The sequence below is a fragment of the Pseudonaja textilis genome, chromosome 3 (genome assembly GCF_049901715.1).
Source record: "Pseudonaja textilis isolate UNSWEBS1 chromosome 3, rPseTex1.2, whole genome shotgun sequence".
Lineage (NCBI taxonomy): Eukaryota > Metazoa > Chordata > Lepidosauria > Squamata > Elapidae > Pseudonaja > Pseudonaja textilis.
The window spans coordinates 145,964,256-145,977,232 of record NC_141992.1 but is presented as its reverse complement, the minus strand read 5'-3'; the positions used below and the strand labels follow the sequence as shown (position 1 = coordinate 145,977,232).

The following is a 12,977-nucleotide window of genomic DNA, read 5'->3' as shown; positions in this document are numbered from 1 at the left end:
ACTACAATTGGGACCAGAATTTCTGTCTTCAGTTGTTGCAATTGTAAGTTGAGTCAGAACCAGTTTTATGACAATTTGTATAATGGTTTAAGCTATTCATTTCACCAGTTTTTAACCAAATCACACATTTAGCAAAACTAGCTTCCCCAATGGATGTCTTTTGCTGAAAATATGCAAACAAGTAGAAAATAGATCATGTGACTGCAGGACACTGTGTCCTAACTGAGACCTAGTTGCCAGGCATCCAGTTTCAATCACCTGACCATAAAGTGACTTGATGGTCATGGGGCAAGTACTGCCATAAGTCATCTTTTTAAAGGCCATCATACTTTTGAACTGTCCTTAAATGAATGGTCAAAAGTCAAGGACTGCCTATATTCAGAGTATATGATCAATTGGTCTGAAAGAACACATTAGTCATTCTTAAATTACTTCACATGGTAGAGGTCCATTATTTTGTCTTAGCTTTTAACATATTTCAGGCAGATGACCCAACTACTGCATAGCTCCAAATTATGTACATGTAAAAATGTTAAGGCATTATTAAGCACGGTATATCTAATGTGCCCTAAATGCAGCTTTACAACAAGATGAAAACAAGATAAGACATGATTCAGGTGAGACCCTGAGATTACAGTATTTTAGAAAATTTTGGTTCAAATTACTCTTCTCCCTCTTGTTTTGGCCCCTTTGACAAATGAAATAAACTATTGGTCTAGTTGGTAGCAAAATAGTAGAAGACAAGTTACAAGCTATTACAATTGCCCTTAATTATGTGATGTGATTGGGATTTACTAAAGTTGAGAAAACTTTTAACAAAGTTATCAAATAATAGTTGATAACATCCCAAATACTAGAGTACAGTGTCTGATTTAGACGAGTGCTTCCAGAGAAATCTTTGCTGTAGTTAAGTACCTTATCAATCAAAATTGAGTAACTCATAGTACAGTGTTCACATGTGCACATTTTAATATACTCACTAAACATTATTTATTATCTGTGATTTCTGTGTAGATCAATGATAAATTATTGAGAGAAAATTTTTAAGTATTGCAATTACCTACCAGTTGGCTGTTTGGGTGGCGTTTCTGACTCTTGTGATTGATTTTTCCCTTGATGAAAATATCCAGCATGAGATTCTTTGAGATTTACTTAACAAAACATAAAACAATAGTATATATCAGTATTCCCTCTTTTTTGTGATTGTTTTAGTCCAGATCTCCAGTGTCACTATTTATCAAGAATTTTTTACATTGTCAGATTTGTTTTTCTTCTTAGAATTACACTTACAACCACAACTGGAATGAGAATTTTTGCTGCTGAGCAAGATGGCTGTTAAGTGAATCATACTGAATTTTGCAACAGTTTTTGCCCTGGTAAAGCAAATCACTGTGATTGTTAAGTGAATCACACAGCCGTTAAATGAATCTGGCTTACTTTTCTGTATTTTGAATTCAACAAATGTTCCTGGTTATTTGAATATGACAGGCAGCTGGGAAGGTTGCAAAGAGCAATCCCATAACCCCAGGATGCTGGGGCTGTCGTAAATATATGCTGGTCTCCAAGAGTCCAAATTTTGATCATGTGACTGTGGATATGCTGCAGCAAGGGTGAGGACTGGTTGTAAGTAACTTTCAGTCTCATAACGTTGAAAGGTCTCTAAACAAATGGTTAAGTTGAGGACTACCTGTACTTAAAGGATCAACAGTGATGAACACAAACAGCATTAGATTCAGTAAACTTTGCTAATAGCATACTGTGAATAATAAACAAATAAAATAAATAAATAACAGGTGAATGCCAGGGAATTTCTAGAAACCTGGCATTCTGACAAATTAGCCATCAATAGACTATGGAAAAGAGACAATCAACCAGCCCAAAAGAGAAAAAGAGTCCGGCACCTCTCCACCAGTAATCAGCATTCAGATCAGCATAAGATTAACTCCAAGGTTAACTTCAGACCAACAATCAAGTAAGCAATACCCCAATAAAGAAACTGCCAAAGAGCCATCAGTAAACAGCCCAACCAAAGAATCTCTACAACCGCCCCCACCCAAATACGAGGGCAAGACACCAGAATATAAACTGACAGCAAACCCACTCCTTACTAGCATTGATGATGTTACCTAGTTAGGGTAATGAAACGTCTGCAAGAAAACAAGCAAGCTCAGAGCACACCAAGGACCCCTAATAAATAAATTACCTGGATTAGCTTCTGGTTCAGCCTGAGAGGGCTTTGTGTGATAATCCAAGATAACGTCTGAAGGTAACACAAACAGCCCATCAAGAATGCTATCAATCACTGCTTGTAGACTAGAATCCACATTGGGACGAAGCTGAGTGAAGAACTCTACTGCCCCAATTCCAACCAATTGTTCCACAACAGAAGGACGCTAAAATTACAAATGCAATATTGAATTTAAAATTATCAGAAAAGTGACTAATCTCTTCTGAGTTAAACAAGTACTAGGTCTATAATTAAAGAAACTTTTTGAGAAAAAAAGTCAAACAACAACAATAATAAAAACCTGGTTGCAAACATAGAATGCAGGACTTGGTATCATGTTTGGCCTGTGTTTCATGTAGTACTTGTCCCCTTCCTATTATATTTAAATATTATACTTTAATATTTTTCTCTATATTTACACGAATACTGACAAACAACCACATAGATTTACACTACATATAATAATATGTGTTCTATATAGTACATATCACAGTATAAGTATCATAGTAGCACTTTTTTTCTCCATATAGTACAGAATTTTGAATCTTAGTTGCAGTTGAGTTACTTCAAAGACTTACAAATGAACAAATCTAGATTAGTTTCCAATGTTTTGTTGATTATTCTGAACATGCTGTTTGTCCTCATTTAACAACAACTTGTTCAGCACCATTTTAAGTTACAAGGAGTCTGAATGAGTGTTACTTATGACCAGTTCTTGAAGTTTTGGCTGTCCAAACTGTGTGCTAGGCCATTGGATCACAGTTACCATAGTTACAATGTCCTGAAGTCACATGACTGCCTTTTCGATTTTCCCTGCCGGCTACCCATAAGTAAAGTCAAAAGGGAAGGTCACAAGTTGCTCCAAGTAAGTTACTCACATAATTTCTCACCCAGAAGCAGCTACCCCTCAGCCCTGTTGCGTTCATGCCATGTCTCACAGGTAACCCATGAAAGCTTCCCCTCTCCTCAGCAACCATCCACCTCACACTCAGAAGCACCCACTTTCCTAATAGACAGCCTGCTTGTAAGCAGCCTGAGACTTGATTAACAACTTATGATTCTTACTTAATGATGGCAACAGGGAGTACCGGGACCACAGGTAGTCCTTGACTTACAACAGTTCATTTAGTGACTGTTCAAAGTAACAACGGCACTGAAAAAAAAGTGACTTAGGATCGTTTTTCACATTTAGGGCCATGGTAGGAACCTCATGGTCAGATCAAAGTCCAGATGCTTGGCAACTGACTCGTATTTATGACAGTTGCCGGGACCTGGGTCACGTGATCACCTTTTGCAACCTTAAAACAAACAAAGTCAAATGGAGAAGCCAAATTCACTTAACAACCACGATTCATTCAGCAACTGTGGCAAACAAGGTCGTAAAATGGCGCCAAACTCATTTAACAAACGTCTCGCTTAGCCACAGAAATTGGGGCTCAATTGTGGTCATAAGTCAAGGACTACCTGTATTGTCACTGACCAATACAGTACTGTGATGTTGTACTTTACAACCATATTGCTTGGTGATGTAAATTCCAGACCCAATTACCATTGTTAATCGAGGACTACCTCTATTGTCAAAATTTAAAAATGTACCAAAGTATATATTTTAAGGTTTTTGTTCCAAAAGAATGCTTACATTGAGTAATGCTGTGATTTTTTAATGTAAAGACATTAATGCTTAACTATTTCTATTACTTTTTCAGAAAAAAATGAATACAGACGGCAATACCTTTAACAAGTTGGTCACTAAGTTCAAAACTTCTTCTTTCATTGGTACTACAGGAAAGTTGAACCATTCTAAAAGACTGACAAATAGTAGCTTTTCTTGAACCAAATCGTCATATGTAATCAAATTATGATTTAATTTAGATAAAATATTCTTAAGCGCTCTTTCTCTAATTTCAGACAGCTCGTGACCTGTTTTTTTTTTTAAAAAAAGGGAAAGATTGCAAATGAAAGTTATTTTTTTACATATACACATACACACACATTTTATAAATTCCAACCAATCTGCTGCAGAATAAAAGACCTCTTCACTGAACATTACAGACCATAATTTATCACAGTGCAGGTGACAGGCAGAACTTTTTGACTTCCTAGTCTAGCGCTGAAAGACAGTGATTAGTCCAAAACTACCCAATGAGCTTCTGCAACTATGAAAGGATTAGAGCCTATATCTCTCCATTCTTAATCCAGCAATGTAACTATCGAGCCATATCTACTATATGACATGTGATACCACACTCATACATGGCTGCATATTCACTAACAGGTATTGCTTTGCATAAAATTAGCCAGTGAATTGATTTTGTTGAATCATCACACTGAAAATTTAGGATACTTTCTTAGGGAGGACAAGGCATCTGACTGTTCATCACCTTTCAACCATGGTCTCATATGATCTATTCTTCTAAGCAGTTTTCCCTTCTTTTAATATCAGGAATAATATTCTGTATTGTTAAAAGCTTTGATTACTGTTTTTTGCCACTGCAATTTTTCCGTTTCCCAATAGTTTCAATATTCCTTGAGTTTCTCACTCCATCTCTGTTCATTACATTCTAGCCAATTTTGTGCATTTCTGCTGCAACAATGTTGACACATTACGAATAATGAATAATGAATAATGGAAACTGAACAAGGAGATTTAACCTGGAAATAAGGAGAAACTTTCTGATGGTGAGAACAATCAACCAATGGAACAGTTTGCCCTCGGAAGTTGTGGGAGTGCCATCAGTTGAGACTTTCAAGAAGAGATTGGACTGCCATTTGTCAGAAATGGTGCAGGGTCTCCTGCTTGGGCGGGGGATTGGACTAGATGACCTACAAGGTCCCTTCCAACTCTGATTATCTGTTATCTGCACTCTTATTAATTTTCCCTATCTTTGGCATTCCCTTTGTATAGAAGATTGTGAAGGACACTTATCTATGTTGCGTGGTCGTTAAGAGTTGGGATGGCACACCGTCACTGATCAATCAATTACGTATAAAAATATATGCGATTTTTAGAAGGGATCGTATTGAGAACTCAAACTCAAAACCAAAAATGGAGAAATAGGAGCGGAATAGGCTACTTTTCTGCGTGCAATCAACTGATACACTCTGGGGTTTGCACATCCTGAGGATACTGGATTGGGAGTTTGTGCGCAGCTAAACTGTGATTCGGGGCTACTTTTTTTTCACCCACAAAGCAAACTCATTATCAACTTTTAGGGATCCAAAAGTAAAAAAAAACAAAAACCAACAGTCTCTGAGTAGGCTCACTGGCTATCCGTGCGGACAAACCGACCACTTACGAAGTTTCCGGATAAGCGGAGTCAACTCGATTGGGGGAGACGCCGCATTAACATCGCACACAGCCATCGCGGCCGCCTTCCCAGAGCGGCCCGGGTTCAACCGCCGCGCCGCAGAGAACGCGAATGCGCTCGGAAAAAGCGGGAGGCTGTTTTTCAAGAGGCCGCTGGGAAACGTAGTTCCCTCTCTGGCTCCCCGCCCATCCGTTTTCTGTGTATTCTCAAGCGAGAGGCTCTTTACTGGAGATAGAGTCGCGTGATTGGTAATTCTCGCGAGCTTTGACTCGAGTCTTCCTAGTTGCCTAGATAACAAAGTTTTTCTCCCATCGCGTTTTGGAAGCGCCGCTTTTCCCGCGTCGGCCTCTTTAAGCTGCAAGGAATGCAATGAATCCACCAGGCTTTCAGCCTAGGTCTTCTCAATGGCGAAATCTCTGCCAGAATTGTTTCGGTCAGCAGGATTTCATCTAGGCCAGGGTTCTCCAACCTTGCAACTTTGAGCCTGCGGACAATCCTGGGAGCTGAAGTCTACCAGGCTTAAAGTTGCTAAGGTTGAAGACCTCTGGTCTAGGCAAGGGTATGCAATACCTTCTGATCCGTCACTAAACATAAGACTTTGGATCACAAGTAACATTTCATGAAGTTGTTTCTATTTTCCAGACTGACTGGGAATTCTGGGAGTTGTAGTTGCGGCAATCTAGTGTAACGCAATATGGGTGAAACATTTCCAGCACAACCCAATTTCTACTTTCAATTTCTGGTGGTAGCATTTATTCTGGCAGTGAAGTGCTTCCAGTAGTGTTTTTTGTGCATGTCTCTGGCTTTTCAAGTGGCACTGAAGTGTGTTGGAATCAAATGTATGGCTGGAAATACTTCGAAGTGGACATTTGTATGTGTGTGTATGTATTTTACTCCAATTCGTGGCTGTGATGACTCAACACATTGAACTACAAGCTAATCGACCTTATTTCTAGTCTAGTATATTATATAAATATCATTCATGATGTAAGTTTATCTGCAATTATTTACTTTTCACCTGTCAAAGTGATAATTTCGAAGGGGTTTATATAAACTATCTATCTATCTATCAATCAATCATCACAAAATCTCAAGAACCGTAAGGCCTAAAACTTTAAATTTGGCATGTATGTTCCTCTTAGCTTCTAGGTGCTTACTAAGAAAGGATTGTTCAAAATGACCATCAGAGCATTAGTATTTTGTCTATTATTATTAACATGCTCTGATGCTAAGGAGTTCTACTCCCCCTCCCCACCTGAAAAGAAATCTGTTCCAAATGCAAAACACAAGCAGAGGAGAGGAGCTTCAGTTTTAGTTTCACAGCACCAAGCAGCTTTGGTACAGAACAGTTGAGCTTAGCCACGCCTAGGCTCATTGCTGTCTCCTTGCTCACAGAGCAAATACTGTTTCAGTTTCCAAACAGCCCTCAACTATCTCACACACTGACAGGATGCTAGCCAATTGAATACTGATGGATGCTGGTAGGCATCCCCCTTATTTTTTCCCCCTTATTTTCCTCCCCCAAAACTAAGCCTGAGCAAATAGTTTCGTAGTGAAGCATGGATATCAAGCTAGTTGTAAATAAAAATGTAACAAATCTGATGAAACATTAATATACTTCTTAGGATCTGTTCCACAGAAGTATTAGAATTAAAGGCCCACTTGAAGAAAGAAGTCAGCTGAACAATCTTGGATGGTGATTTTTTTTTTCTGCCTTTGTCTCTAAATGTATGTACCTTAGCCAGAAAACTGGATTAACTGACTACATGAGTCATCTAAGTGCAAACTTGAAGATTAGACAGCAGTCTTGTAAAGAGAGACTAAGGGAGTTGAAATTAGCACTGTTAAAAATACAACAGAAAGGGGAATGCGATAGTTCTTCAGAATCAGAAGCATCCCACAATAAATAATGCTGGCACATGAAATAATGGTTTTAAGTTACAGGGAAGATTTGGGTTGAATATCAGGAACAGCTTTCCAACAGAAAAATAATAATAGAAGAATCAGTTACAAACATATCAGGAGGAAATGAAATTAGAGATCCCTGCAGGCTGTCCTCAACATACAACTAAAATTGAGCCCAAAATTTCCGTTGCTAAGCAAAACATTTGTGAAGTGAGTTTTGTCCCTTTAACAACCTTCCTTGCCACAGTTGTTAAGTTACAGTTGTTAAGTTAATAAAACGGTTGCTAAGTGAATCTGTCCCCATTGACTTTGTTTATCAGAAGGTTGCGAAAGGTAGTCACATGATCCCAGGACATTGCAGCTATTATAAATATGAGTCAGTTGCCAGACGTCTGAATTTTGATCAAATGAGCATGAGCATGTTGCAATGGTCATATATATGAAAAATGGTTTTAAGTCACTTTTTTCAGTGCTATTATAACTTCAAATGGTCATTAAATGAACTTTTGTAAGTTGAAGAATATCTGTATTAGTGGAATCTGTGGATAAAACGTTTCTGTTTCCTTTAGATAATGTAAAGTTTAGAAAATGGGAAATATGTTATTCATTTGCGCCTCATATGTTCATGACTTGAAATTTGAATCCTCCCAGAAGCAGCTGTTTTAAGGTCACAGGAAGTTGATTATGAAATAAAACAACAAAATGACCTGGAATCTCATATGCAATTATATTTCCCACATTTTAATAATTTCATAAATTTCTGAAGTAAGAAAAGGCCTATTTTATTGGGTGACTTCTGACTCTCATAGGCACAACCAGGTTCCCTGCCCCCTAAATATAATAGTAAAAATTGTCACACTAGTGACGAATAGCTTTTAAGTTTTGTGTTATTTGTATTAGAGAATGAATACAAGAGAGGTATTTTAATGAGAGTATTTGGTCAGTACAAGTGTAACTCTCATAATTTCCAACTTCCATGGCTGGGATTATGAGAATTATAATCTAGCACAGTGGTCGCCAACCAGTGGGCCGGGAACCACTGGTGGTCTGTGAGAAAATTTTGGTGGTCTGCAGGAAAAAAGTCCCCCCCAAAACACTCCCCCCAAAGCAATTAATCCAGGCTGCATGGGAACACAAGGCTGCACCACCCACATGGCTCGACCATCCTCTGGCCCCCACTCTCCAGCCAAGCACAAATCTTACCTTGAATAGAGCCACGCGAGCTGGAACTGGAAGGTAAGACCAACGGTGGGGGAGGGAAATCCGCCCTGGGGTGGCTTGCTGACATTGGTGGGATAGTTGGTCCCATATTCCAGAGCTGCAGTAATCACGGGACTGGCACTTTGGTCATCCCGGAGCAACTCCTCCAGTCCATGGCAGGCCGGTGCACCCGGGTGGAGGAGCAGCTGCTCCAGGATGACCAAAGGGCCAGTTCTGTGACTACTGCACCTCTGCAATATGGGATTGACCTTCCCACCAATGTCAGCAAGCGACTGTCAGTCAAAATTCATATTAATGGTCTGCAGGATTTAAAATTGAGTTTGTTGGTCCCTGAGGTCCAAAAGGTTGGCGACCCCTGATCTAGCATATCTGGTGGATATCAAGCTTGGTGTTGCTTCCTTAAATGTTTTCTTTTCTAGAAATTGCCAGGATTCCAAGCATTATCTAGTTCTTAATATTCAAGATGTTGAATTATAAAATGTTTATTTGAACAGCAAACTGTCATTTACCAATTGAACTCAAATTAATTTTGAAATTGGGTTTCAAAAGCAATTTGTTATGTAGTGGGTGATATAATCAGAGGGAAACAGTTTCTAGTTAAATAATACAAATACACCATTAGAATAACTCTTTGGATTGTTTAAAATAAATAACATTTTAGAAACCATAGTAAATTTTTGAATAAAAATAAAATACTGTTATGGTAATAACATCATTTCATATCTCTAAATCACTGAATTTTGTCTAATATTTTGTCTAATCATTTATGTATCCAGAAAATAGTTAATTCCTAACAGACAGAAAGCAATAGGTGAAGCTAGGCAGAATCACATTTGATACCTTTACAATTAGCACGGCCCCCCCAAGGCTGTGTGCTTTCTCCACATTTCCCTATATACCAATGACTGTATCTCAAATGATCCATCTGTTAAAATACTGAAGTTTGCAGATGACACAATAGTGATGTTTCAACTCCTTCCCTCAAAACGACGCTATAGAGCACTGTACACCAGAACAATTAGACACAAGAACAGTTTTTCCCCGAACACCATCACTGCTAAGCAAATAATTCCCTCAATACTGTCCAACTATTTACAAAGTCTGCACTACTATTAATCTTCTCATCGCTTCTTATCACCCATCCCCTCCCACTTGTGACTGTATGACTGTAACTTTGTCGCTTGTATCCTTACAATTTATATTGACTGTTTCTTAGCATGATTTGATTGCTTATTGTACCCTATGACTGTTATTAAGTGTTGTACCTTATGATTCTTGATGCTTGATGAATGTATCTTTTGTGTATACCCAGAGCATTTGCACCAAGACAAATTCCTTGTGTGTCCGCCAATAAAAGAATTCTAATTCTAATATCATGAATCTGAGTAGGAGTAGTGTTGACCTAAAGAGGAAATACTGAACTTACATTGATACATTTAATTATAACGTTAGAGTATCTTACTCGTGGACTGGATAAGATAAAAGCAATGTGATGCAAATAAAGGGGATGATTGAGTTTGTTAGGATATGATTATTCAGTGAGACAGGGCCTGGATCAAAAACAGCCAGACTTCTGTACAACCTATCAAAGGGCATTTGTCCCACTAGATAGAAATTTCATAAATTGCCCCGAAAATGTAATTTTGTACTTATGTATGAATTAAGATTATTGTTTTGCTAGAAACATTATTGTCAGATGAGACTGAATGTTCCGTGTTTTAAGAGCAATGCTGTTTGTTATCAGCTGCCAGTCAGATGATGATTCAGCAGATCCAGGACATAAGACCAGATCTAGCAGAGAGCCATAAGGCAACTGAAGTCTTGTGATTTCATTCTTAATTGCCTTGAACAGTTGGATTTAATTGCCCTTTTATCATTTGCAAGTTATGAATGGTCATAAAATGTAAGTTTAAGATATTTTGTAGGGTAAGATAATAATATCTGCTGCCTACATTATTTCTTTTCTGTATTTTTTTATGGAAAAATATATGTATATATATTAACATGACATGGTTTCAGCATTTTTATAGACAAAGATTTAAGTTGAGTGCTGTAATCTTGGTTTTTTCCTAAATTCCTGTGTCCTTTGTACATTTTTGGATCAATAAAAATAACAGTAAAATAGTGATCAGTTTGTCAATAATCTGAAGTCTATAGGAATAGTGCTATTTACTGGTTAGGTCCTATGAACCAGTGCGAACTGGCTGAATACCACCACTGATCTTGACTGCAACTCTATGAATGACCATTGGAAGTCAGTAAAAAGATACAGATAACACTTAGTTGCCATCTAGTGGACATCTAAGGTTTTGAAGCTCAAATTTATTGTATGCCAGGGGTATCAAAATTGCCACGTCACATTGCCGTCATGTGATGTTTTTCCTATTCGCAGAGTTGGGTGGGTGTGGTCTGCACATGAAGCATCCGGCCTGTGGGCCACCAATTTGACAACTATGTATGCCATCTTTCAAAATACTGTTCTTGCAAACAGATATAACTTTAAAAATAATACTGGCATTTAAAATATTAAGGGTGACATCCAGCATATGCCAGTAAATTTATGCCAGTGGAGTAATGCAACAGGACGTCCATCTATAAGTAAAGCACATGGGGAATGCAGCTAGAAAAAACATTTTCATTTCTAGTTCCATAAATGAAAAGTGTTTCCATTAAAAGAAGTATCTAATGGCCATTAACAAAAATAGTTACAACAGTTTAGTCTGAATACATCCAGGGAGAAAGAAGTAATAGATTGAGAACTTCAAACTTATCAGTAAATCTTCATTTGGAGCAGTCCAAGCCTACTTTATAATACCCAGAGACAGATTCAAACAACATAGTATCATCTGGTTTGTTTGGTTTAGATTATTGTCCAAATCTAGACAGAATGGTTACTGAAACAATGGTTTGTGGTTTAATGACTTATATAAATGCAGTTTATTGTAATGTATTTCAAACCATAATTAAACTGTGATGGAGCATGATGAGAGATACCAGTTATATAGTTTACTCCCCCAGAATATAGAAATTCATTTGATGTCCTTATGGTCCTATTGGCTAAATTATTTGAGCAGAATTTGTTTGCTGCAGATGGATAAGGCTTTCTCTGCACTTTCGTGAATTTTATATTCAAGAATTAAGAATTAATCTTTGAATTTCAGTTGCAATATATTCCAACAAAATACAACAAAAGTATGGCATTGTATGTTTTATTATCCATTACTATTGTTGAATTATGTTACACATTTAATACCCTTTAGCACTTTGGGTTTTTATTTACACTTTGTTGAAACAACAATCATCTGAGAAAGCTGAAATAGCATCACTGAATTTGCATGACTAACAAAGAAGAGTAGTGAATGCTCACAAATAGCATTGTTTGTTAATTTGTAACGTGGCAGTCACATATAATGGAATCTGACCTCTAAGGGCAGGAGGAATTGTCCATATGCCATTCCCAGAACCAGAAACAAAAGATCCACACATAAACTAAAACTGCTGTTAAATGGTTATTTCTAAAAGAACAGCATGTTCTTCATTTCTTTGTTTATCTGATTTTTTTTCAAAACTCAATTTCAGTGAAACAGCATTGTTTACTGAAAAATATTTGTTGCTATCCTCTAAACTAAAATTGAAGCAGTGGGAAATTAGCCAATGACACATCCTGCCCGTGTAAGATAAATGTAATTACAAAATAGATGCCAATTTTTAGCTCAAGGATAAAACAAAGAAATTTGTTTTATCCTTGTTTTTTGCCAGGAGATAGACATTTGAATATGTGTTCTATTATGACAAATTTAAATTGTAATGATAGAATATTGTTCTTCTAATGAAGAATCAGCTGTATTAAAGAACAAGCTTCTGTATATTGCATGCTCTTATTATAGTTGTAGGATGCTTCTTTTTAGTATAGCATTTTGTTTTCCAACTGATCAATGTATGCAGAGAGGTAAACCATGAGCTCCATATACTCTGCTTTAAATTTTATAATCTCAAGAAGTGACTTTCATTGTTTCATGGGTGACATTTTTGTAAAAAAAATTAATGTCCTTATTCTTACATAGCATTTGCTTTAACTGGAATGGTTCAAATATAATAATGTTTTTATATAATATTAATGTGGTGTTTAAGTCCAAAATTTCAGAAATCAAAATGCTTTGACATACTGCAATATTCTTCTACCATTTTCATTATACATTATTACTAGACTATTGTAATGAATGAGAAGTTACAATATTCTAATATGACACAATATAGTAAATAGTCACATAAAATGTATTTAAAATAACACCTAAAAACTTTTGAAAACAAAACCT

General features: G+C 37.0%; 1 protein-coding gene across 1 annotated transcript in view; it reads right to left on the bottom strand.

Annotated features, from left to right (window-relative positions):
* The window catches only part of RTTN (rotatin), a 107,236-nt gene extending 101,547 nt beyond the window's left edge, over nt 1-5,689 (bottom strand). Inside the window, exons 1-4 of the mRNA XM_026699448.2 lie at nt 5,524-5,689; nt 3,960-4,147; nt 2,204-2,393; nt 1,065-1,151 (exon numbers count right to left, since the gene is read on the bottom strand). Of these exons, the coding sequence (XP_026555233.2) occupies nt 1,065-1,151; nt 2,204-2,393; nt 3,960-4,147; nt 5,524-5,590 (532 nt within the window). The 5' untranslated portion in view covers nt 5,591-5,689. The remainder of the gene's footprint in view (nt 1-1,064; nt 1,152-2,203; nt 2,394-3,959; nt 4,148-5,523) is intronic.
* Between the last annotated feature and the right edge of the window lie 7,288 nt (nt 5,690-12,977).